Raw genomic sequence first — 27437 nt, 5'->3', positions numbered from 1 at the left:
ATGGGCCAACTTGCAACCGAGGTATCTAACTTGAAGAAGAACAAAGGTCAACTCCCGAGTGACACCAAGGTGAACCCTACTCATACTACTTCTCGCAATGTGCCGATTAATCAGGTAAGTGTTTTAAGAAGTGGTAAGGAGTTTAAAATCAATACCACACAGGAATTAGTTGAAGGTGTGGTAGAGGATGTGACGGGGGTAGAAAGTGAAGATGAACAAGCTTCACCCATTCAACCCCCTAAACCATCCACGTTTTCAAACAAAGATTCGGGTCAAAATGAATTTTTAAATGATAAAAGTGATGTGTTGCAAAACACACGTATTTTCCGCGCCTTTTATCTACGTATTATATTATATTTTATGTGTTTTTACTTGATTTATATAGGTTTTACATAGTTTTAATAATCATGTAGGTTTTGGGTTACAAGGAAGAGAAACCAGGACTTTTCGAGGAGCTTACGAGCATTATACGCATACGATTCCAAGACAAGGCTCAAAGCCCGACCCATATGCATCATGGAGGCCCAAGTCTTACATTATACTTATAATATAAAAAAAATAAAACCTGGAAGTGGGCAGCTAGCTGCCGATCGCAGACAGGGGCAGGAGGAAGCAAAGGAAAAAGTTTTGTAGCGGCTAGGGTTTGAAGGTTTGGCGGCTAGGCAAGGAAGAACAAGCCTCGGGGATTGATTTCCCGTCAGTTTCCATCAGCCAACAGCAGCCATAAACATCATATATCCTTCCTCTTTAAACATTGTTCAACACTTTGATTTTCTTATTGAATTGTTAACTAGTTTTACAATTGCTTTAAGGATTGACTTGTTATTGATTAGTATTGATTGTTGGATGATTTTTAAGATGATTTATATGAGTTTTATGGTGATTTTAATGAGTATGAGCTGCTGTCCAATTATGATTCTTGGCTAAACTTGTTTGTTCTACCTAGGAATGATGATAATTGTTAGTGTTTGATGAGCTTGTAGGATTGTTTGATTGATAGACTTGATTCGTTGATGTAAAGTTTGATTTAGACATGAAATAGGTTGTGTTTAAGGGCTAGAAATTTTGGTGATTCATTGCATAAACCCCGTGTGTCGGTTGATTAGTTTTGTATTGATTGACCGGTGCATTGTTTGATTCTAAACATTGTGTTTAGGCTTTGTTTGCGGTAGGTACCACCGTAGGGTTTTTTTGCATGATTATTGGATTAAGTACAGCGGTTAGACACCTTCTTTGAGACCGAGAGGTGATAAGAAGTTAGGGTTGTCTCATTGCCTTTGCATGCTAGAATAAGGATTGCGCGAGAGCGAGTTCGTTTCTTGTCAGGTTTAGGTGTTTTGAGCGACTAGTTGATCTATTTTAGCTTAAGTTGAATTGTTCCCTATCCTTGGTTGTGTAGTATTCATTGCCATTAGGGTCGAGTGTTGGTGAGACCGAGAGGTGATCCATCATTAGAACACGTTAGCAATTGTTTCCCGGTTTGGTCGTTTTAGGCGATTTTGAGTAGTTTAGGTTTATTGAGTGAGACAGAGAGGTGATCCAGTGAGCCCGAGCGATCCTTAGTCATGTCATCTTTAGGGACCGGTGTCTAGATGTCATTCAATCCATTAGCTTGTTAAGCCTACAATTTGATTCACACATAGGTAGACATTTTTCTCCATCCTAAGTTAACACAGTTAGTTCCCCGTTAAGTTTTCTATTTTAGGCAACTTTTGTCAGTCAGTCTAGTTAGTTCAGTTAAGTTAAAAGAATTCAAAAATCAATTAAATATTATTCTAAGGTAGGTCTTGTCTAGGGTTAGTAATCGTTAGCGTCTTACGTGTCCACGTTTACGATACTCGGACTTCCTAGGTCTCTACTACTTGCGATCGGTACACTTGCCGGTTGTGTGTGGTTTTAGGATTTTCGTTTTAATATTAAAGCTTAGTTGTGAGGGTTATCCGACGCACGAGATGAGCCCGTGATTCAGGAGACGTCTAGAGGGAGAGTCGTCGAGGAGCCTGCAGTTGTTGTAGAGGAGCAGGTGGATGAGGAGATTCAGTTGGAGTCTCCGTCGGCCCAGGTGTATCAAAGGAGCAGCCCAGGGAGTTCAGCACAGGCCGATAGACAGCAGTTACCGAGCGAGCCACCGAGAGTCTACAAACCCAGATTGCCATACCCCGGGAGAGTCCGTAGAGATAGAGATGAGGAGCAGAACTCCAAATTTATTGATATTTTGAAGCAGCTTCACCTCAATATTCCGTTCCTTGAGGCACTTACCCAGATGCCGAAATATGCGAAGTTCCTTAAGGATATTCTCTCGAATAAGGAGAACTTAGCTGAGGTAGCTTCCATCCCTTTGAGTGCTAGTTGTTCTGCAATCTTACAAAGGAAGTTACCAGAGAAGATGGCCGATCCAGGGAGCTTCACTATTCCCTGCACCTTGAGTGATGATACGGTGGTTCATGCACTGGCTGATCTTGGTGCCAGTATTAATCTCATGCCCTATTCCGTGTATCGCAAGCTGGGTTTAGGTGAACCGAGGCCTACCAGGATGAGTATCCAGCTTGCTGATCGTTCTGTGAAATACCCTCGAGGGCTGGTTGAGAACATGCTCATTCGCATTGGTAGGTTCATCTTCCCGGTGGACTTCGTTATTCTTGACATGAATAAGGATGATAATGTTCCACTCATTCTGGGCAGACCTTTTCTGGCCACCGCACATGCGTTGTTCGACGTTCGCGATGGCAAACTGATCCTTCGAGTCGGGGATGAGAACGTCACGTTTGACGTTCGACAGTCACATAAGCATCCCAAATCGGCTGGTGACTCTCTATACTTCATTGATACTTCATTGAAACGAGATTGAAGTTCTTGGAATATGTAGAGTCATATGAAGAGATCATTCAAGTAATGGAGTCGAAAATGGACGATGAAGTCCCAACTCCAATTCCACAAGTTACTATTACTAATTATTGGAGTGACTCTAATGATGAAATAGACGAATAAGAGTGGGCTACTTATCAGAGGTCGTTAGTGAAGAAAGAAGAGATAGAGGATGGAGTGGATTTGGGAGACTCACTTGATTTATTGTTTGGTGTTGAGGAAAAGGTTGAAAATAAGTTGTCTGAGAAGGATGAGCTTTTGGATTTGGAGTTAGAAGGTAAACTAGTAGAAGTGATAAACCCTACACCACACGAAGAAATTAAGTGTGGGGATCAGAATGTGGAAGTTTTAGATATGGAAGTGGTGGTAGAAGAAGAGAACAACAGTCGGCATGTGGTACCTATAATGAATGCTGCTCAAAAATTAAAACCGCGGGAGAAGGCGAAGAAAAGAGCATCTGCGAATCGAAATAATTTGCAAGTTATAAGATGGTCTACTAGAAAGAAGAAGCCATTGAAATTCAAGCACGATCAGTCTTCTCGATACATGTCATGCATCCGGTTCATGTCAGGTTAGTTTAAATTTTGGTGGTCTTACTCGTTAAGGATTTTTAAATCATTTATCAATTCAACTAATAAAATTTTTATGTTTAACAAGTACCCGGGTGGAACTGAACGGGTTGGATAGGTTCCCGGTCAAAGAAAAACCTCCTGATTAAATTGAAGTGTGGGGAGGTTCCACAGAGTTTGTATAATTGTCGAGTCACTAACGAAGTCTTTTGTAGTTTTTCTTTGTTTTTATGTTTTTATGTTTTTAAGTTTTGTAGTTTTTGAGCTAGAAGAGTATCCCCATGAAGTATGTAAGACCCCGAATCCCGGGAATCCTGCAGTTGTTCATTATATCCAAATTGTCCAAAATTTAAAACCAAACGAGTTCATCTTATTAAAAACACTTCAGAGTAATAAACTGCGGAATAAGGAGTATCAAAATTCCCAAAACTGGGAAAAAGGTACCAAACAATAAGCAGTGGAAAAAGGTTAAGTATTAAATTCCCAAAACCAAACATAAGATAAAATATTGTTTTTATTCAGAAGGTCTCGACTAAGAATGCCTTCAATCGTCCGAGTATTCTCCAGCACGTCCAAGCGATAATCTCGAGTCCTTAACCTACATCTCAAACTAACATACACACAAAGTCAGCTGGAGCTGAGTGAGTTCATGTTTTTTGTAAATGACATCCATAAATCAATTTAAACTAATAAATATAAAAATTGTAAGACCCCGAATCCCGGGAATCCTACATTTGGTATTCATACAAAATGATTACAAAAATACTTAACTCAAAAACAGTTCATTCCATCAAATAACTAATTCAGAGTATAATTCAGCGAAAAATCATGATTAATAAAACAAGTTCCCGAAATCGGGGAATTATGCCCAAAACCAATCTTGAAATCTATTTAATAAAACGTTTAAAAGAAAAATGTTTATTATTATTAAAACTTCCGACTAAGCATGCCCTCCACCGTCCAAGTAGCTTCGTGCACGTCCAAGCGGTAATGTATCAATCCCCTTACCTGAAACTCACACTAACATGCACACAAAGTCAGCTTGAGCTGAGTGAGTTCAAGTTTTAATAAATAACATCCGCAATAATAATCATAATAGTCATTCCAAGAGTTTTAAAATAAACGGGATATAACAGTTAGGCCAACATCAACAATAAGTAATCATCCTTATATATATATAAACATCCGTATAATCATATATAAACATCCATATAATTATATATAAACATCCTTATAATTATATATAAACATCCGTATAATTATATCCCTACATATATTTCATCCAAGTAATAACATAAGGGTCGAGCACACGTACAACCCAAACATGTAACATCTCATCCAACGTATGCAAACACAAAGTAGGCATATGTAAACATCGTTAGTGACACTAAAGCCTCGACCTCATCAAACTAAATCATAACAGCCCCCGGGGCCTTACATTCACCAACACGACCCTTAGATACTCCCGGGAATAAAGAATTCCCAATTTACCCCCGAAAGCACTAGGTGACACTACCACGCGCGTTTAAGAGTCGTTTAGGTCATTATCATCCAATTCAGCCCCATGTGAACCCAATATGATAATTTCACAGCCAACAAGTCCACACGACGCTACACGAGTCAAATGGGCCGGTAACTCGCAAGTACAACGCACCAACTATTCAATAAATGCAATTGCGCGTTGTACCGATCCGTTTGAGTAACCGACGACCAATTCAGCCCCAATATCCATAAAAAATCATTTTCCAACAGCCCATACATTAACCCGAAACTATCTGAACTGGATTGGTCATCCGTTACATCATCCCTCGCGTTAAACGCAACAAAACACACTTCTAGCCAACCGAAAACAATCTTTCAAACTATAACTAGTTGACCAATCTAACGAACACCAATGAACATGATTTTTAAGTATGATATACTAGACATACCTAGGAGGGTTTTGGTGCAAAAGCCTCAACCAAAGCAGTCCCAAAAAGGCTAGAATTGACAGCCACCCGGTAAGCCTACAACACGCAATTTAACGATCAATACGCGTGATATAAAGGTCAATTAAGGTGTAAAAGACTTGGGGAAACATAGAAGTAACCTTCAATTGAAGTTTTAGGCTTTAACCTTGGCTGCCCAAAATAAAATCGAAGGGTGGGGGTGGCCTCTTGCTGCCGATCGGAAAGAAGAAAAGGGGGGGGGGGGCGGGGAGTTTGGGTTTTGTGTTTTATGTTATAACATAAAAATGTTTCAGTCTAGCCCCTTCAAGTTGAAAGATATGGCAACTTGAAAGAAAAGTTAAGTGATTTAACGTACCGGGATGACGAGAAGGTTTCCGAGAAATGTCGGTTAAATCCTGAGAATTATACATACTTTACATGCTTTATCTCTTTAAACCGGAAATTAACAGGTGTTACAAGTCCACCCCCCTTACAATGGGATTCGTCCCCGAATCCCGATGCGACAGGAACAACTGCGGATAGAGTTTCATCATCTTGTCTTCGGACTCCCAAGTAGCCTCGGAACCCCTAGGGGTGCCTCCACCGCACCTTCACCTGTCTAACCACCTTATTCCTCAAACGCCTTTCCTGACGATCAAATATAGGAACCGGTTCTTCAATGTAGTTCAACTTACTATCAAGTTCAATGTCATCAAGAGGCACATGGGCCTCATCATCAGCTAAACATTTCCTCAAATGGGACATGTGGAAAGTAGGATGAATCCCCGCGAGCTCATCGGGCAATTCCAGTCTATACGCTACTTCACCAACACGGGGCAATATACGAAATAGACCAATGAACCTCAGACTAAGCTTCCCCCGCATTCGAAAACGAATAATACCCTTCCAAGGAGAAACTTTCAACATAACCCGATTACCAGCTTCAAACACAATAGGTCTTCGCCTTTTTATCCGCATCGGACTTTTGACGTTCCTGAGCGGCCTTCGTAAAAGCCTTGATCTTATCGAGCTTCTCAGTCGTAGCCTCAACCACCACCAAACTACCCAACTGTTTCTGACCAATGGAACCCCATTAGACCGGAGTCCTACACCTCCTACCATACAACATCTCAAACGGTGGCATCCCAATCGTGGCGTGGTAACTGTTATTATAAGAAAACCCGACTAACGGTAAGTGGCGATCCCAAATACCACCGGAATCGATAACACAAGCCCGCAACATATCCTCGAGAGTCTGTATGGTCCTCTCAGACTGACCATCCGTTTGCGGGTGATAAGCGATACTAATGAGGAGTTTGGTACCCATCTCCTCATGAATCTTCTTCCAAAACCTGGAGGTAAAACGAGTATCCCTATCCGAAACAATAGACACAGGCACCCCATGCCTAGAAACAAATTCACGAATAAAAACATCGGCCAACCGCTCGGAATTAAATGTTTTTCGGATTGGCCAGAAATGAGCGTTCTTGGTCAATCTGTCAGGTATTTCCAAGGGTTGAAGTTTCCCGAAAGGCTTCTGGTGCTCGGCCTTAACTTGTAGACATGTCAAACACTTACTCACATACTGTACCATCTCATACTTCATCGCAGGCCATCAATAATTTTTTTTTCTTCAGGTCTTGGTAAATCTTGGTCACGCTCGGATGAAAGGAATAGCGCGACTTGTGTGCCTCATCCAATATTTTACCCCTGTATCCCCCATGCCTGGGTACCCATAAATGCCCATCCTTATACTTCACCCCATCACCGACGTCTTCCAACAATTTTTTTCTTGACCCCCAAATACGCTCCGACATAATCCATTCCACCTATAAAGCTTCGTTCTGAACGTTGTCTCTCTGCTTCAGAATATCAGGTTTAAGAATAAGCTGATAAGATTTCACACGAATAGGTTTCGGTCTCTCCTTCCAGCTCAACGCGTCGGCTACCACGTTAGCCTTACCGGGTTGGTACGTAATCTCCAGATCATAATCCTTAATCAACTCCAACCATCGACGCTGCCGCATATTCAGTTCCTTTTGTTCAAAGAAATACCTTAGGCTCTTATGGTCGGTATAGATAACACAAGGGACACCGTACAAATAATGCCTCCACAACTTAAGCACAAAAACAACCGCCGCCAGCTCCAAATCGGGGGTAGGATAATTCGCCTCATGAGGCTTTAACTGCCGTAAGGCATAAGCGATGACTCGTCCTCGCTGCATCAGGACACACCCAAGCTCCTGGTAAGAGGCATCAGAATCAACAACCAGATCATCGGTGCCATCGGGTAAAGCTAAAATCGGGGCATGCGTCAACGTGTTCTTTAATTAGAGAAAATTCTCCTTCTGCTCGGTACCCCAAACAAACTTAACACTCTTCTTGGTCAATTTGGTCAATGATGATGCAATCTTCGAGAAGTCGGGAATAAAGCGGTGGTAATACCCCGCCAAGCCTAGAAAATTATGAATTTCGGACAAAGACTTAGGAGATTCCCATTCGTTTACAGCTTCCACCTTTGCAGGGTCAACCAAAATATCACTCGAGTCAATAACATGACCCAAGAACTGAACCTCGCGTAACAAAAAAAAACACTAAGAAAATTTCGCGTACAACTTGTTCTTTCTTAGAGCTTCCAAAACTTCCGTGAAATGACCGGCGTGATCGGATTCACTTTTGGAATATACAAGAATGTTGTCGATGAACACAATAACCGAACGATCGAGCATCGGCCTACACACCTGGTTCATAAGATCCATGAACGCAGCCTGCGTTGGTCAAACCGAAAGACATCACGAGGAATTTATAATGCCCATAACGAGTGTGGAAGGCAGTCTTAGGGATATCTTCCTCACGAATTTTCAACTGATGATACCCGGACTTAAGGTCGATCTTCGAGAACCAACTAGCTCATTGAAGCTGATCAAATAAGTCATCTATCCTTGGTAGAGGGTACCGATTTTTCATAGTGAGTTTATTCAATTCACGGTAGTCAATGCACATCCGCATGCAACCGTCCTTCTTCTTAACGAACAGGACCGAGGCACCCCAAGGTGAGATGCTCAGTCGAATGAAGCCCTTGTCGAGCAAGTCTTCCAATTGAGCCATAAGTTCTTTCATTTCATTCGATGCTAGACGGTAAAGGGCTCGAGCAACGGGTTTTATGCCCGGCGTAAGGTCCATCTGGAACTCGACCTCGCGATCCAGCGGCACATCTAACAAATCATCTGGAAGTACATCCGGGAAATCCCGAACAACAGGAACATCACTGATAGTAGCCACTGCGGTTTTCACGTTTATAGCACACGCCAGATACGCCCCGCACCCCTGCTGCATTAGCTTCCCCGCCTTAAGAATAGATATGATGTGTGGCGTCGCACCATTCCGATCACCGAAGACCGTAATTTGGGTCCTGCCCGGGGCCCTTAGACGTATAAGTTTTTTTTTTTTACCACAAACGATCTGAGCATCAACACTTGCGAGCCAATCCATCCCAAGCACCACATCGAAACAGCCAAGCGGCATCAAGTACAGCTACACCGGAAATCTATACCCAGAAAACTCGATGGTACAACCCCGAATAGCCCTAGACACGGAAACGGACTTTCCTACGGCGAACTCAACCTCAAACACATTGACTACTAGCTCGGGTGATTTATTCAACGAGAAACAGAAAGTGGTAGACACAAAACTTATACTGTCATCCGAATCAAATAAGATCGACGCCTGTAATTCATCAAGTAAAAAGGTATCTGGGATAACATTACGCTCCTACTTAGCTAAACAGTTGCACATACATTCTTGAAGGAGCAAGGAATTTTAGCGGTTAAGTACCAAGGAACCCAGAGTGACAGCATGCTACGCCTCAGCTAAACAATTACGGGCAAAGCGCTCGAGAGGTTGGGAAATGAACAGGAGAATTTAATAAATGAGATGAACTTTAATGCTAATGACTCGAGAGTTAGCCATATCCTATCCCTACAAAGACGGAACCCTAACATAGTCAGACACAAGTAGTATTTAGAACGTGGAAGGTAAGGGTAAACTGCTAATAACGTTGATCAAGTGTTATTAGTCGTTTACTTCACCGACCCGTTCTAAGCACCCTTTCCCCTAACCACATTAGCATTCTATCTAACACTTAAACAATTAATCTCATACTGGAACTTTAAAATTCAAAGGAATGACTAAACAATTTAAAGTTACCTCTTGGCGTGCAGCTACTCGTGGTGGGCATACTAGTCTCTTCCCTTACAGTTCGAGTCCAAGCATTCGGGGATGCTCGGATCCCTACAGTTGGTATTCATACAAAATGCTTACAAAAATACTTAACTCAAAAACAGTTCATTCCATCAAATAACCAATTCAGAGTATAATTCAGCGGAAAATCTTGATTAATAAAACAAGTTCCCGAAACCCGGGAATAATGCCCAAAACCAATCTTGAAATCTATTTAATAAAACGTTTAAAAGAAAAATGTTTATTATTATTAAAACTTCCGACTAAGCATGCCCTCCACCGTCCAAGTAGCTTCGTGCATGTCCAAGCGGTAATGTATCAATCCCCTAACTTGAAACTGAGTGAGTTCATGTTTTAATAAATAACATCCGCAATAATAATCATAATACTCATTCCAAGAATTTTAAAATAAATGGGATATAACAGTTAGGCCAAATAAAATGGAAATAACAGTTAGGCCATCATCAACAATAAGTAATCATCCTTATATATATATATATAACATCCTTATAATCATATATAAACATCCTTATAATTATGTATAAGCATCCATATAATTATATATAAACATCCTTATAATTATATATAAACATCCGTATAATTATAACCCTACATATATTTCATCCAAGTAATAACATCAGGGTCGAGCACACGTACAACCTAAACACGTAACATCTCATCCAACGTATGCAAACACAAAGTAGGCATACGTAAACATCCTTAGTCGATAACGACTAAATAACATCGCCAATTATTGGCCATACAATAATATATATACAAACATACGTACAAACATACAATACATCATCCCAAGGCCTACCCTATACAAGTAAGCCCATACAAAATAATTTAAACGGTTCATCAAGCAAAATCACTTAGGTGTGCATGCTAGCCCAAAAACTTAAAAAGAGTAAAAAGGGGCATCATGAACTCACCTGACACCAGGTACGATTTCACCACAAGCTAGAGGACCCCTAAGTAATCCCAAAACTCATCCACCTGTCAATTTACATACAAACATTACTAACGACATCGAAAGGACTCGTTTATCCTACGAGATATTCTAACATGGTTCGAGTTACCTAAAGCCTCGACCTCATCAAACTAAATCATAAAAGCCCCCGGGGTCTTACATTCACCAACACGACCCTTAGAAACTCCAGGGAATAGAGAATTCCCAAATTACCCCCGGAAGCACTAGGTGACACTAACACGCGCGTTTAAGAGTTGTTTAGGAGATTAATATCCAAATCAGCCCCGTGTGGGCCCATTATGATAAATTCACAGCCAACGAGTCCACACAAAGCTACATGAGTCAAATGGGTCGGTAACTCTCAAGTACAACGCACCAACTATTCAATAAACGCAATTGTTCGTTGTACCGGCCCGTTTGAGTATCCGACGACCAATTCAGCCCCAATACCCATAAAAATAATTTTCCAACAGCCCATACATTAACCCGAAACTATCCAAACTGGATTGGTCATCCGTTACATCATCCCTAGCGTTAAACGCAACAAAACACAATTCTTGCCAACCGAAAACAACCTTTCAAACTACCACTAGTTAACCAATCTAACGAACACCAATGAACATGATTTTTAAGTATGATATACTAGACATACCTAGGAGGATTTTGGTGCAAAGGCCTCAACCAAAACAGTCCCAAAAAGGCTAGAATTGACAGCCACCCGGTAAGCCTACAATACGCAATTTAACGATCAATACGCGTGATATAAAGGTCAATTAAGGTGTAAAAGACTTGGGGAAACATAGAAGTAACCTTCAATTGAAGTTTTAGGCTTTAACCTTGGCTACACAAAAGAAAATCGAAGGGTGGGGGTGGCCTCTTGCTGCCGATCGGAAAGAAGAAAAGGAGGGGGGGAGAGTTAGGGTTTTGTGTTTTATGTTATAACATAAAAATGTTTCATTCTAGCCCCTCCAAGTTGATAGATATGTCAACTTGAAAGAAAAGTTAAGCAATTTAACGTACCGGGATGACGAGAAGGTTTCCGAGAAATGTCAGTTAAATCCCGAGAATATACATACTTTACATGCTTTAACTCTTTAAACCGGAAATTAACGGGTGTTACAAAAATGTTGGGGAAAATCATAGGTAAATAAATAAATATTTTTCCTTGGTCAAATCATAAGTAAATAAAATAATTTTCCTTGGTCAAGTCATAAGTAAATAAAATAAGTTTCCTTGATCAAGTCATAAGTAAATAAATAAATAAATAATTATTTTTCTTTGTCAAACACGCAACACGGGCATCCTTACCCTGGGTCTTCCCCAAGTAATATATTTGACCCGGTCGCATTTTAACAAAACAAAAATCATGTAACACGAGCTTCCTCACCCCGAGTCTTCCTCGAGTAATATATTTGACTCGGTCACGGTTTAAAAAAATAAATTATGCAACACGAGCCTCCTCACCCCGGGTCTTCCCCAAGTAATATATTTTACTCGGTCACGGTTTAACAAACCTAAACACGTGATACGGGCCTCCTCACCCCGGGTTTTCCCCAAGTAATATATTTGACCCGATCACGGTTTAGCAGGACGACAGGCCTCCTGACACGAGGTCGAAGACTCGCGTAAAAATAAACCAAATGCAACTAATTAGATAGTGGTAAATGGGTATCGAACACGATGAGTTTGTGGAATATTCCTTACTGAGTAGCTTACAATTAAACTAATATAAATGTAAATGACAGGAAGTAATTTTCAAGTTGGTTTTTTTTATTAGATTTTAAGAACTAAATTAGCTAATACGAAAGTTGTAAACAATAGATCGAACAAGTATTTCTCTTGGAATTTGGGTTATCACGCAACACTGTTGTTAAGGTTCAATGGATAAATCATAATATCTTGATTTTGTGTAAATGTGATTATTTGTGATTAATCAAGAACTAAGTACTCGGATTACTAGAACGCGAGGTTGTTACTTGTTAATCAATCAATATGTTCTTAACCCTAATTCCTTCTACTAAATCTCAATTGTTAATGACACCAAGAACGTATAGAACGAAACTAGGTTTAACACGATATGGACAGATTACAAACAATCAAACAACATCATAGTTATACTAACATCAACGATTAGATAACCAATCCAATTCAAGAACAATAAACATAAGTGTATTGTGAATAACCTTACATCCAAGAGAAACACCAAAGGGTTTCGCCACACATGATTGGCATCATTGATTCAATCTTTAATCCAAAGCCATCAAAGATTATAGTGTTAAACTTCAATTAAAATCACCTAAAATATTGTTTCAAGGCACCAAAATCACCCCACACAAATGTCTAGATCGGAATATATGAAAAGGATCTCAAAAGCCCATTATAACATCAAATTGGAGTTGTAACCGTCACCAGCGTGCAGGCCCCACCGTAAGCTACGGTGGCCACCATAGCTTAAAGTGGCTATGAAAACCACTACGATAGGTTCTAACTTTTTACGGTAGGAAGCTACGGTGGAACCCTACCGTAGCTTACGGTGGCTACCGTAAGCTACGGTAGCCTCAGCTCCAACACACTTGATCTTCTTTGACTTGTTGACTACCATCGCCAACTCTTGGGTCCTTTGTTCCTCTCCATCATAGTTCACTTGAATCGCCATTTTTAGCACTTGTACCTACAAACGCACGACATAGTGTAGTAATCCAAATTCGTGAAATTAAACATAAACGCATACGTTTTAACCAGAAATACTACACTTAAGGGTGGTTCTACAATCCACCCGTCACCTCCTCACCCCAAGCCACGAGACACGAAGTCAAGGACTCAAGTAATATATTTGACCCTACGGGACATAAACATACAACACGGGCCTCCTCACCCCAGGCCCTCCCCGAGTAATATATTTGACCCGGTCACAGTTTATCAAAGTATACACATCAAAATACACACTTACAAACATCTTACTCGATTATTCAACCAAAGAATACCATCACGTGTAATTCATAGATAATGGATAATCTAGAAATTAATACTAGGCCTAATAGTATCCTCGAGCCTAGACCATAAGTAATATATAGACAGAATTACAGAAATTATCATTTATCTTTCATCCAAATTTCACTCGTTGTCCCTGATCTTTAAAATTGATCTTTTTTGTCCTTTACGTTTCAAAATCCAACAGTTTTAGTCCTTTTCGCCTAACCCGGTTAGATTTTCTCGTTAAGTCAGGTCATTGTACCTAATAAATTAAAAATAAATATTTTAATAAATAAAAAAACAATAAAAAAACTTAATATATATTTATATTATTTCTCTCTCCTCCTTCCTCTTCTTCCTCCATAGCCACCACCAAGCTTTCCGGCGGCCACCCCCAAGCTCTCCGCCAGCCACCGCCACCGCCGTCTTCTCCGACAAAGAAAACTCTCTCTCTCTCTCTCTCTCTCCATGTCATATAACACCAGCCACCGAAGCTACCACCGCTAGGCCACACTGGTTCACCCCCACATCAACCAAGCACACCGTCCCCAAACCTTCACCCTACAACCATGGTCACCACCGTCGGTGGTGGTTTCATGCTTAACGCTAAATTTCCCAAATCACCAATAGTGCCTACCAATTACCCCAATAACCAATTACTTCAAAATTGAACAGATCTTGTTTGTTTTGTTGTCAATGCAGATGATGAGTGTAGTGATTAGTACTTCAATTTGCCCTATATTTGGTACATGATTGATTAGATCTGGTTCGTTAGTGGATTCGTAATGCTCGTTGTTCAATTGACGCTCCTTCAACTGCTCCGATCCAATCTAATTATTAGAACAGTTTCAGATGATTTCGAATTTGGATGTGAAACCCCGAATCCCGGGAATCCTACAGTTGGTAATCATATCCAAAATTCACAAAAATTTAAAACCGTAAACAAGTACATGTTATTAAAACCATTCAGAGTAAGAAACAGCGGAAATTATTAAGTATCAAAAACCCCAAAACTGGGGACATGCGCCCAAAAACCAAATACAACTAAAATGTTTGTTTTGTTTGAATTCCTCGAACAGAAATGCCTTCAACCGTCCGAGTAATCTCTAGCATGTCCAAGCGATAATCACTAGCCTTAACCTGAAAATCAATCTAACATACACATAAAGTCAGATTGAGCTGAGTGAGTTCAAGTTTTATATGTAACATCCATAAATCAGATTTATTTAATAAATATAAAAAGATTTGGAGAAAATCATAAGTAATTAGATAAATACTTTTCTCTTGGTCAAACACGCAACAGAGGCAGGAGGAAGCAAGGGAAAAAGTTTTGTAGTGGCTAGGGTTTGAAGGTTTGGCGGCTAGGCAAGGAAGAACAAGCCTCGGGGATTGATTTCCCGTCAGTTTCCATCAGCCAACAGCAGCCATAAACATCATATATCCTTCCTCTTTAAACATTGTTCAACACTTTGATTTTCTTATTGAATTGTTAACTAGTTTTACAATTGCTTTAAGGATTGACTTGTTATTGATTAGTATTGATTGTTGGATGATTTTTAAGATGATTTATATGAGTTTTATGGTGATTTTAATGAGTATGAGCTGCTGTACAATTATGATTCTCGGCTAAACTAGTTAGTTCTACCTAGGAATGATGATAATTGTTAGTGTTTGATGAGCTTGTTAGATTGTTTGATTGATAGACTTGATTCGTTGATGTAAAGTTTGATTTAGACATGGAATAGGTTGTGTTTAAGGGCTGGAAATTTTGGTGATTCATTGCATAAACCCGTGTGTCGGTTGATTAGTTTTATATTGATTGATCGGTGCATTGTTTGATTCTAGACTTTTGTGTTTAGGGTTTGTTTGCGGTAGGTACCACCGTAGGGTTTTGTTGCATGATTATTGGATTAAGTACAACGGTTAGACACCTTCTTTGAGACCGAGAGGTGATAAGAAGTTAGGGTTGTCTCATTGCCTTTGCATGCTAGAATAAGGATTGCGTGAGAGCGAGTTCGTTTCTTGTCAGGTTTAGATGTTTTGAGCGACTAGTTGATCTATTTTAGTTTAAGTTGAATTGTTCCTCTATCCTTGCTTGTGTAGTATTCATTGCCATTAGGGTCGAGTGTTGGTGAGACCGAGAGGTGATCCATCATTAGAACACGTTAGCAATTGTTTCCCGGTTTGGTCGTTTTAGGCGATTTTGAGTAGTTTAGGTTTATTGAGTGAGACCGAGAGGTGATCCAGTGAGCCCGAGCGATCCTTAGTCGTGTCATCTTTAGGGACCGGTGTCTAGATGTCATTAAATCCGTTAGCTTGTTAAGCCTACAATTTGATTCAGACCTAGGTAGACGTTTTTCTCCATCCTAAGTTAACACAGTTAGTTCCCTGTTAAGTTTTCTATTTTAGGCAACTTTTATCAGTCAGTCTAGTTAGTTCAGTTAAGTTAAAAGAATTCAAAAATCAATTAAATATTATTCTAAGGTAGGTCTTATCTAGGGTTAGTAATCGTTAGCTTCTTACGTGTCCACGTGTTCGATACTCAGACTTCTTAGGTCTATACTACTTGCGATCGGCACACTTGCCGGTTGTGTGTGGTTTTAGGATTTTCGTTTTAATATCAAAGCTTAATTGTGAGGGTTATCCGACGCACATCAAAAAGCAAGGAAGTGGTAGAGGTTCCAATTCCATTTCCTTCGGCTTTAAACGATCCGGGTTAGAAAAACATGATTTTAAAAGGAGGTCCTCAAAAGGAGGAGATGTGGGAGGTATTTAAACAGGTTAAAGTTAATCTTCCTTTACTTGAGGCAATAAAACTTTTCTCTTGGTTAAAGTCAATCTAACGTACACACAAAGTCAGCTTGAGCTGAGTGAGTTCAAGTTTTATATGTAACATCCATAAATCAGATTTATTTAATAAATATAAAAAGATTTGAAGAAAATCATAAGTAATTAGATAAATACTTTTCTCTTGGTCAAACACGCAACACGGGCCTCCTCACCCCGGGTCTTCCCCAAGTAATATATTTGATCCGCCCGCGATTTAACAAAACCAACAAAATCGTGCAACACGAGCCTCTTCACCCCGGGTCGTCCCCTACTAATATATTTGACTAGGCCACAGTTTAATAAAACCAAAATCATGCAACACGAGCCTCCTCACCCCAGGTCTTCCCCAAGTAATATATTTGATTCGGTCACGTTTTAACAAACCTAAACACGTGATGCAGGCCTCCTCACCCCGGGTCTTCCCCGAGTAATATATTTGACCCGACCACGGTTTAGCAGAACGGCGGGCAAAACACACGTATTTTCCGCGCCTTTTATCTATGTATTATATTATATTTTATGTATTTTTACTTGTTTTATATAGGTTTTACATGATTTTATTCATATTGTAGGTTATGGGTTACAAGGAAGAAGAAACCAAGCTTTTCGAGCATTTTACGGGCCTTTTACGCCTAGGATTTCAAGAAACAACTCAAGGCCCCGCCCGTATGCATCATGGACAAGCCCAAGCTACATTATATTATATTATATAAAATAAATAAAAACCCTAAGGGGAGCTAACAGCCTGCGATCAGAACAGGAGGAGAGGGAAAAGAAAGAAAAAAGTGTTGTTCAGCTAGGGTTTGATCGTGTGACAGCTAGGGAAGGAAGAAGACACAAGAACCAAGCCTCGGGGACGTTTCTCATCAGTTGTAGCAGCCAAGAACAGCCCCTATTCATCTACATATCCTTTCTTTCATAAGAATTGTTCACCATCTTTAATATACTTGTTTAATTGATTAGTAGTTTTGCAATTGCTTAAGATGATTGGGATGAGTCTATTGATGATTTTATTAAGTGTTTGCTGCTGTCCAAAAATTATGAGAGGCTAATCTTGTTAGTTCTACCTAGGAATGATGTTAATTGTTAGTGTTTGATGAGTTTTATGGATTGTATGATTGATAGACTCGATTTGTTAATGTAAAGTTTGATTTAAACATGAAATAGGTTGTGTTTAAGGGCAGGAAATTTTGGTGATTCATTGCATAAACTCCGTGTGTCGGTTAATTAGTTTTGTGTTAATTGATCGGTGCATTGTTAGATTATAGACTTTGTATTTAGGGTTTGTTTGCGGTAGGAACAACCGTAGGCTTTTGTTGCATGATTTATTGGATTAAGTACAACGGTTAGACACCTTCTTTGAGACCGAGAGGTGATAAGAAGTTAGGGTTGTCTCATTTCCTTTGCATGCTAGAATAAGGATTGCGCGAGAGCGAGTTCGTTTCTTGTCAGGTTTAGGTGTTTTGAGCGACTAGGTGATCTATTTTAGTTTAAGTTGAATTGTTCCTCTATCATTGGTTGTGTAGTATTCATTGCCATTAGGGTCGAGTGTTGGTGAGACCGAGAGGTGATCCATCATTAGAACACGTTAGCAATTGTTTCCCGGTTTGGTCGTTTTAGCCGAGTTTGAGTAGTTCAGGCATGTTGAGTGAGACCGAGAGGTAATCCAGTGAGCCCGAGCGATCCTTAGTCGTGTCATCTTTAGTGACCGATGTCTTGATATCATTCAATCCATGAGCTTGTTAGGCCTACAATTTGATTCAGACCTAGGTAGACATTTTTCTCCATCCTAAGTTAACACAGTCAGTTCCCCGTTAAGTTTTCTATTTTTGGTAAGTTTTGTCAGTCAATTAGGTTAGTTCAGTTAAGTAATTAAAAATCAAAAATCAATGAAATATTATTCTAAGGTAGGTCTTGTCTAGGGTTAGTAATCGTTAGCGTCTTACGTGTCCACGTGTTCACTCGGACTTCCTAAGTCTATACTATTTGCAATCGTTACACTTGCTGGTTGTGTGTGGTTTTAGGATTTTCATTTTATATTTAAAGCTTAGTTGTGAGGGTCATTATTATAGGGTTATCCAACGCACATCAAGTTTTTGGCACCGTTGTCGGGAACACGGTTTTAGGCGTTTAGAGAGCAATCCGAGTTAGGACTTACCTTGTGTGCTACTTGTGATTATTTTTGTTTTATTTTGCTTAATTGTTAGAATAGTTTAGATAATTTTATTTCTAATTATTGTTTTATGCGACAGACTCGATCTCGTGGACCACCCGACACTGAAGCATTTCCGAGCCAGAGAGAGAGTTTCGTGAGAGACATCGTCCCGTTTCACCTTCATCCATTTCTTCATCCGTTGACTCCGACGATAGAGATAGGATCCTGGGCGAGATTCCACCACCGAGGAGGACAGTTCAGACCGGGCCCGTCCGGACAATGCTGGTGCGAGATTCAGCATCGCACCACCCGCAATTGGAGTTAACGCGAACTGGCAGATTCCGTCGAACATTCTAAACACCATTTCTCATTCTACTCAGTTCCACTGGTTACTTCACGAAAACCCGCATCATCATCTCACTTGTATCGCGCGTATCTGCGACACTCTCCATCTTGCCGGCGTATCGAAGACGCCGTGAAACTCCGCGTTTTTCCATTCTCGCTTATCGATAAAGTGAGTCTGTGGCTCGAGTCCCTCCCACAGGGCTCCATAGCTACTTGGGCTGCCATGCAGACCCTATTTCTTGAGAAATACGATCCTCCAGCTAAGGCCCCTCGTCTACGTAATCAGATTCATTCTTTTCAGATGGAGGACACCGAGAGTTTCTACGAGGCATGGGAGCGATTCAAAAATCTTTTAGCGTTGTGCTCGAACCATGGCTTGCAAGATTGGGCGGTTGTCGAGAAGTTCTACAATGGAGTGACGTACGTGACCCAAAATATGCTCGACACAGCTGCAGGAGGAAATTTGCTGACGACGAAGGACCCGGATGAGTGCATCGCGTTGTTTAACGGGTTAGCTATGAGTGGATACCAGCGACCACCCGCCAAGGGTGGTAAGACCATCGATTCTATTTCACGCGGTATGCATTCGGTGGACACGACCACCGCACTCACAGCATAGGTAGAGGCGTTGGCGGAGACTGTGAACGACCTGCAGACGAAGAGCAGGTTATGCGAGATATGCAGAGGAGGGCATGATATCGTTCAGTGCCCAGTCAGTTCACAGGAAGAGGCCGTAGACTTTATAGGAAATCCAAATCAAAACTCAAATTCTTTCAATTCTTATAATTCGTGATGGAGAGGCAACCAGAATTCCAACTGGAGGGGCGGTAATCAGTCCGGTTTTCAGCAGCATCAGAGTTTATTCCAGGATGCCGGTGAGGGAACGAGCAGTGGGGAGAAGAAGCCCACTTTGGAGGACATGATGGCGCAACAAACGCAGATGTTGTCACAGCTTATGACGCGAGAGGATTCACGACATAAGGAGACCTAGGAGAAGTTTCGGGAGCACGAGCAGTTCATGAGGAATCAAGGAGCATCGATTCAGAATCTCTAGCGGCAGATGGGAGAGTTAGTCAGTCGATTGAACGAGAGGCCGCAGGGTACGCTTCCGAGTAATACCGAGCAGAACCCGAGAGGATTCGTGAAGGCTGTGACGATGAAGAGCGGTGCAGGGGCAAGAGATGAGCCCGTGATTCTGGAGACGTCTAGAGGGAGAGTCATCGAGGAGCCTGCAGTAGTTGTAGAGGAGCAGGTGGATGAGGAGATTCAGTTGGAGTCTCCGCCGGCCCAGGTGTATCAAAGGAGCAGCCCTGGGAGTTCAGCACAGGCCGATAGATAGCAGTTATCGAGCGAGCCATCGAGAGTCTACAAACCCATGATTTCCATATCCCGGGAGAGTCCGTAGAGACAGAGATGAGGAGCATAACTCCAAATTCATTGATCTTTTGAAGCAGCTTCACTTCAATATTCCGTTCCTTGAGGCATTTACCCAGATGCCGAAATATGCGATGTTCCTTAAGGATATTCTCTCGAATAAGGAGAAGTTAGCTGAGGTAGCTTCCATCCCTTTGAGTGCTAGTTGTTCTGCTATCTTACAAAGGAAGTTACCAGAGAAGATGGCCGATCCAGGGAGCTTCACTATTCCCTGCACCTTGAGTGATGATACGGTGGTTCATGCGCTGGCTGATCTTGGTGCCAGTATTAATCTCATGCCCTATTCCGTGTATCGCAAGCTGGGTTTAGGTGAACCGAGGCCTACCAGGATGAGTATCCAGCTTGCTGATCGTTCTGTGAAATACCCTCGAGGGCTGGTCGAGAACATGCTCATTCGCATTGGTAAGTTTATCTTCCTGGTGGACTTCGTTATTCTTGACATGAATAAGGATGATAATGTTCCACTCATTCTGGGCAGACCTTTTCTAGCCACCGCACATGCATTGATCGACGTTCGCGATGGCAAACTGATCCTTTGAGTCGGGGATGAGAAAGTCACGTTTGACGTTCGACAGTCACATATGCATCCCAAATCGGTTGATGACTCCCTATACTTCATTGATTCGATCATGACTCATGTGGGGGAGTTTTCCAGTGACCTCTTAGGAGGCTCCTCTTCAGACACACAGATTTTAGGTAGGGAGCCTCCAGAGGTTGAGATGGTCGCCTTGACTGAACACCCCCTGATGCTGACATTGAGTCGTCTTCCTTTGATTCTGAGTTATCTACCAGAGATCATCGAGTTCATTAGTTGTATGAGTTGGAGGAGTTACGTGACCATACTTACGCGCATTCATATCGTTATAAGCAGCAGGTGAAGAAACTGCAGGATCGTAAGTTGAAGGGTATTGAGCAGTTTAAGTGTGGGGATTTGGTCCTATGGTATAATTCCCGGTTGAGGCTATTCTCGGGATAGTTGAGATCCTGTTGGTCAGGTCCGCTTATGATTACTGAGGTTTCCCGAATGGCACTGTTGAGATAAAGGATGAAGGCAGGACGTTTATGGTGAACGGTGATAGACTGATGCACTACATTGGCGAGCCGATGACTGATCAGACGGTCGAGGTATTCTACCTTGACTCATTCTCCAAGACGTAGACGTGTGGATGCATCACTCTGAAGACTGCCCGAGTTGTAGAGTTTGTACTTCTTTTACTTGTGTGTGCTATCTGTTTTATTTGTTTTGTCTATTTCAGGATGTTCCAAGATGAAACCGCTCGTACTCAATCTCCATTCGAGTCGGTCAATTTAAGGAGTGTTCTTCTAATTAAAAAAAAATTATAAAAACCAAAAACACCAAAATATATTTATTTCTTTATGTTTTTGTTTTCCGTATTGTGCGCCGCTACATGCGAGCAATTTTGAGTTTTTGCTGGTTATATTATGCGCATGGTAGCTATGGTGGCGTTTTGGAACAGGTTCTCCCGAGGTTGCGACCGCGAATGAAATGCTATACGGTCGTTTGGATACTACTCAGCTGTTGAAGATTCTACATACAAACCAAGGGAGTAACCCGTTCTTTGTTTTTATTCTTGTATATTATCTTTTTATTTTCTATTTTATCTTTATTTTATTTTTTTTCTTTTCCTTGTACTCATCAAGGACGATTTCGTTCTAAGTGTGGGGATGGGGTTTATTTTACTAAGTTGTAGGAAAATTTTTAATAATAAAAAAATTAAATAATAAAATATTTAAAAAATAAAAAAAAAATTGAAAAATTTTGAAAAAATAGTCCCTTGAAATTTGTTTTCTCTACGTTAAACAGGAGATGATATTATTACCGAGTAGTGGTTATTTTATAACCTCTTGGTGTTTTTAAAATATATATATATATAATAAATAAGAACAGTGCCCATTAGACCCGCACGTAATGTATGGCAACCGAACAGTTTGGACTCAGTAATCGATGTGTCAGTAGGCTCAGCATTTGAGAATGAAAGGGCAGTTTGGTTGTTGACATAATTGAACCTTTTAAATGGCCTGACTTTAGTGGGAAACATCTTAGGGGTTTTGTTTGTTTAACTAAGCTCGTGATAGGACTGGAATGAAAAGTCGGGTCATACTCAAGCCTAGAGTCACATGATCGTCTGTATATTAGTTGTTTTATCTTTTGTATTTGTTTCTATTCATGCAAAGCCATGTACTATAACTGTCCAAAAAAAATATATTGCAAAAAGCCAAAAGGCAGAAAAAGAAAAAATAAAAGAGAATGCATTTGTAATCATGTGGCAATAGGTTTAAGTCAAGTTGGGGTGGCTCGGCCCGGTAAAACCATAATGGAATTGGTGAAGTGGCAGCAGGGCTTTTAGGTGTGGGTTCCACTTAGTCATACAAATTAATAGAATTGTCATGCCTTATTTGCCTCGGTAAGTATTAGGGGCATGGGTTTAAAGTGGACAGCGGCAATCGACCTGATCTAGCTTATTAGGTGAAAGTTGGTAGAAATATTTGGGTAACGGGTCACTTGTTCTAATACTTTAAATATATATATATATATATATATATATATTAATAATAATAAATAAATAAAACCAAGAGTTGTCGGTTGAACTCGGATATGATCCTATGTAGTATTCTTTTTCAGGGACGAGAAATTCTTAAGTGTGGGGATATTTGATGTGTTGCAAAACACACATATTTTCCGCGCCTTTTATCTACGTATTATATTATATTTTATGTGATTTTACTTTATTTATATAGGTTTTACATAGTTTTAATAATCATGTAGGTTTTGGATTACAAGGAAGAGAAACCGGGACTTTTCGAGGAGCTTACGAGCATTATACGCATACGATTCCAAGACAAGGCTCAAAGCCCGACCCATATGTATCATGGAGGCCCAAGTCTTACATTATACTTATAATATAAAAAAAATAAAACCTAGAAATGGGCAGCTAGCTGCCGATTGCAGACAGGGGCAGGAGGAAGCAAGGGAAAAAGTTTTGTAGCGGCTAGGGTTTGAAGGTTTGGCGGCTAGGGAAGGAAGAACAAGCCTCGGGGATTGATTTCCCATCAGTTTCCATCAGCCAACAGCAACCATAAACATCATATATCCTTCCTCTTTAAACATTGTTCAACACTTTGATTTTCTTATTGAATTGTTAACTAGTTTTGCAATTGCTTTAAGGATTGGCTTGTTATTGATTAGTATTGATTGTTGGATGATTTTTAAGATGATTGATATGAATTTTATGGTGATTTTAATGAGTATGAGCTGCTGTCCAATTATGATTCTCGGCTAAACTTGTTAGTTCTACCTAGGAATGATGATAATTGTTAGTGTTTGATGAGCTTGTTGGATTGTTTGATTGATAGACTTGATTCGTTGATGTAAAGTTTGATTTAGACATGAAATAGGTTGTGTTTAAGGGCTGGAAATTTTGGTGATTCATTGCATAAACCCCGTGTGTCAGTTGATTAGTTTTGTATTGATTGATCGGTGCATTGTTTGATTCTAGACTTTGTGTTTAGGGTTTGTTTGCGGTAGGTACCACCGTAGGGTTTTGTTACATGATTATTGGATTAAGTACAGCGGTTAGACACCTTCTTTGAGACCGAGAGGTGATAAGAAGTTAGGGTTGTCTCATTGCCTTTGCATGCTAGAATAAGGATTGCGCGAGAGCGAGTTCGTTTCTTGTCAGGTTTAGGTGTTTTGAGCGACTAGTAGATCTATTTTAGTTTAAGTTGAATTGTTCCTCTATCCTTGGTTGTGTAGTGTATTCATTGCCATTAGGGTCGAGTGTTGGTGAGACCGAGAGGTGATCCATCATTAGAACACGTTAGCAATTGTTTCCCGGTTTGGTCCTTTTAGGCGATTTTGAGTAGTTTAGGTTTATTGAGTGAGACCGAGAGGTGATCCAGTGAGCCCGAGCAATCCTTAGTCGTGTCATCTTTAGGGACCGGTGTCTAGATGTCATTCAATCCATTAGCTTGTTAAGCCTACAATTTGATTCAAACCTAGGTAGATGTTTTTCTCCATCCTAAGTTAACACAGTTAGTTCCTTGTTAAGTTTTCTATTTTAGGCAACTTTTGTCAGTCAGTCTAGTTAGTTCAGTTAAGTTAAAAGAATTCAAAAATCAATTAAATATTATTCTAAGGTAGGTCTTGTCTAGGGTTAGTATTCGTTAGCGTCTTACGTGTCCACGTGTTCGATACTCGGACTTCCTAGGTCTATACTACTTGCGATCGGCACACTTGCCGGTTGTGTGTGGTTTTAGGATTTTCGTTTTAATATCAAAGCTTAATTGTGAGGGTTATCCGACGCACATCAAAAAGCAAGGAAGTGGTAGAGGTTCCAATTCCATTTCCTTCGGCTTTAAACGATCCGGGTTAGAAAAACGTGATTTTAAAACGAGGTCCTCAAAAGGAGGAGATGTGGGAGGTATTTAAACAAGTTAAAGTTAATCTTCCTTTACTTGAGGCAATAAAACAAGTACCCTCATATGCAAACTTTTTAAAAGAATTGTTTACTCAGAAAAGACAACAAAAAGTTCCTAAACGAGTTGATTTAACTAAACGTGTGAGTGCAATTCTAAAGGGTGATCTTCCACCTAAGCTTCAAGACCCGGGAGCGCCCTTGATTAACATTCAAGTGGGTGACTTTCAAATGTCACGGGCGCTATTGGATCTTGGAGCGGGTGTGAGTATCCTATCGGGGGGTTTGTATGACCAATACGATTTTGGTCCTCTTAAACGAGTTGAGACCACAGTTGTATTGGCTGATTTGTCTCATAAACTTCCTCGGGGGATTGTGTGGGATGTCATAGTAAAAGTAGAGGAATCGTATTATCCTGTTGACTTTTGGTTTTGGATTACTCGTCGTTTGACCCAACACAACAACAAAATGTTATATTGGGTCGGACCTTTTTAAATACTTCTCATGCTATTATTGACTGCCGATTTGGTACAGTTGACATGGCCTTTGGAAATAGGAAAATGCATTTAAATGTGTTTACTAATGTTGCTAATTCATTGGCTAGTGAAGAGTGTTTTGTGGCAGATATCATAGATGGGTGTGTACCACACGAGTATGAGGAAGGTATGTTGGATGTTTGTGTTTGTGATGATTCTGAACAGGTTCACATTTGTGCATTGGAGTTGGAGGAAAGGAAACAAGAGGTATTGGCATTGCAAGACGGAAGACTACTGTGAACTCATCAGGTTGAGAGTCTACCAACATAAATCAATTTGGATACTAAACCTTCGTTGATTTGTCCTCCCAAGGTAGAATTGAAAGAATTGCCAAGTCATCTCAAGTATGCGTTCTTGGGAGAAGGTGAGACGTTGCCGGTTATCATTGCCTCTAACTTGAATGAGGTTCAAGAAGAAGGATTTTTGGAAGTATTGAAGGCTCATAAGGCGGCAATTGGGTGGACTATAGCCGATTTGAAGGGTATTAGTCCATCTATAGTCATGCACAAAATCATCACCACGGATGATGCAAAGCCTACTCGGGAAACTCAAAGGAGATTGAATCCTAATTTGAGAGAGGTGGTGAAAAAGGAGGTCATCAAATGGTTGGATGCAAGAATTATCTATCCTATTTCAGACAGTGCATGGGTAAGTCCAACACAGGTAGTTCCAAAGAAAGCCGTCATCCAGGTAATTAAAGATGAAAGTGGTGAAAAAATCGCCACCCGACCGGTCACCGGGTGGCGGGTGTGCATTGATTATAGAAAGTTAAATGCGGCTACTTCAAAAGACCATTTTCCATTACCTTTTGGATGGGTACTCGTGATATAATCAAATTGCTATCCATCCCGACGACCAACACAAAACCATATTCGCATGTCCATATGGCACTTTTGCCTTTAGGCGAATGCCATTTGGATTGTGTAATGCCCCGGCCACGTTTCAACAATGTATGATGAGTATTTTTTCGGATATGGTTGGGGATTCACTTGAGGTATTTATGGATGACTTTTCTATTTTTGGGTCAACTTTTGAAAGATGTCTTGATGAATTGGAAAAGGTTTTAAAATGTTGTGTCGAGACTAATTTGGTTTTAAGTTGGGAGAAAAGTCATTTCATGGTACAAGAGGGTATAGTGTTGGGTCATGTAGTTTCGAGTCGGGGAATGGAGGTGGATAAGGCAAAAATTAAGGTTATTTCTTCATTGCCACCACCGAAAAATGTAAAAGGGGTAAGGTCGTTTTTGGGGCATCCCGGGCTTTACCGGCGGTTTATTAAAGGTTTTAGTGTGATTACTAAACCTTTATGCAATTTGTTGCTAAAAGATGTTGCATTTGATTTTACTAACGATTGTTTGCAAGCATTTGATGTTTTGAAGGAAAAGTTAGTTCAAGCACTGATTTTGCAACCGCCGGATTGGAGGAAGCCGTTTGAGATTATGTGTGATGCAAGTGACACCACGATTGGAGCAGTTTTGGGTCAAAGACTTGATAAGAAGCCGGTGGTGATTTACTATGCAAGCAAAACGTTATCCGAGGCACAGTTGAACTACACCACTACCGAAAAAGAATTACTTGCGGTGGTGTATGCCTTGGATAAGTTTTGGTCATACATATGGGGAAGTAAGGTTGTGGTCTATTCGGATCATAGTGCGGTTCGTTACCTTATGGAGAAGAAATATGCAAAACCCCGTTTGATTCGTTGGGTCTTATTGTTACAAGAGTTTGATTTGGAGATCCGAGATAAGAAGGGGTGTGAAAATGTGGTGGCGGACCATTTATCCAGGATTCCTTTGGAAGGTGTGGATGATTCACACGAAATAAATGAGAGATTTCCGGATGAACAATTGTTAGCCGCTTCCACTACACCATGGTATGCTCATTTTGTCAATTATCGGGCCACGGGGGAGATGCCGAAACATTGGGCCAAGAAAAGGAGGCAACAATTTCTATCCCAAGTCAAGCAATATATTTGGGATGAGCCCGATTTGTTCAAAATTGGTGCCGATCAAATCATTAGGCGTTGTATTCCCGAGTCAGAAGTTCAAGATATTTTGGCACATGCTCATTCATCGGCTTGTGGTGGTCATTTTAGTGGGCAAAAAGACGGGTTATCAAGTTCTTACATGTGGGTTTTATTGGCCCACAATCTTTAA

General features: G+C 40.5%; 1 protein-coding gene across 1 annotated transcript; it reads left to right on the top strand.

The window, feature by feature from the left end:
• LOC143542148 (uncharacterized) lies at positions 1-27437 on the top strand. The gene is made up of 7 exons (XM_077034810.1): positions 1-114; positions 3007-3436; positions 3692-3720; positions 24846-25188; positions 25281-25489; positions 25595-25972; positions 26343-27437. The coding sequence occupies exons 1-7, from the start codon at positions 1-3 to the stop codon at positions 27435-27437; spliced, it is 2598 nt and encodes an 865-aa protein (XP_076890925.1).

The sequence above is a fragment of the Bidens hawaiensis genome, unplaced genomic scaffold, assembly GCF_021521415.1.
Source record: "Bidens hawaiensis isolate Kalapana, Puna unplaced genomic scaffold, B.hawaiensis_p1.1 tig00012785_1, whole genome shotgun sequence".
NCBI classification, from domain to species: Eukaryota; Viridiplantae; Streptophyta; class Magnoliopsida; order Asterales; family Asteraceae; genus Bidens; species Bidens hawaiensis.
Note: the sequence above shows the minus strand (reverse complement) of the source record. Positions and strands in the feature narration are given on the sequence as shown.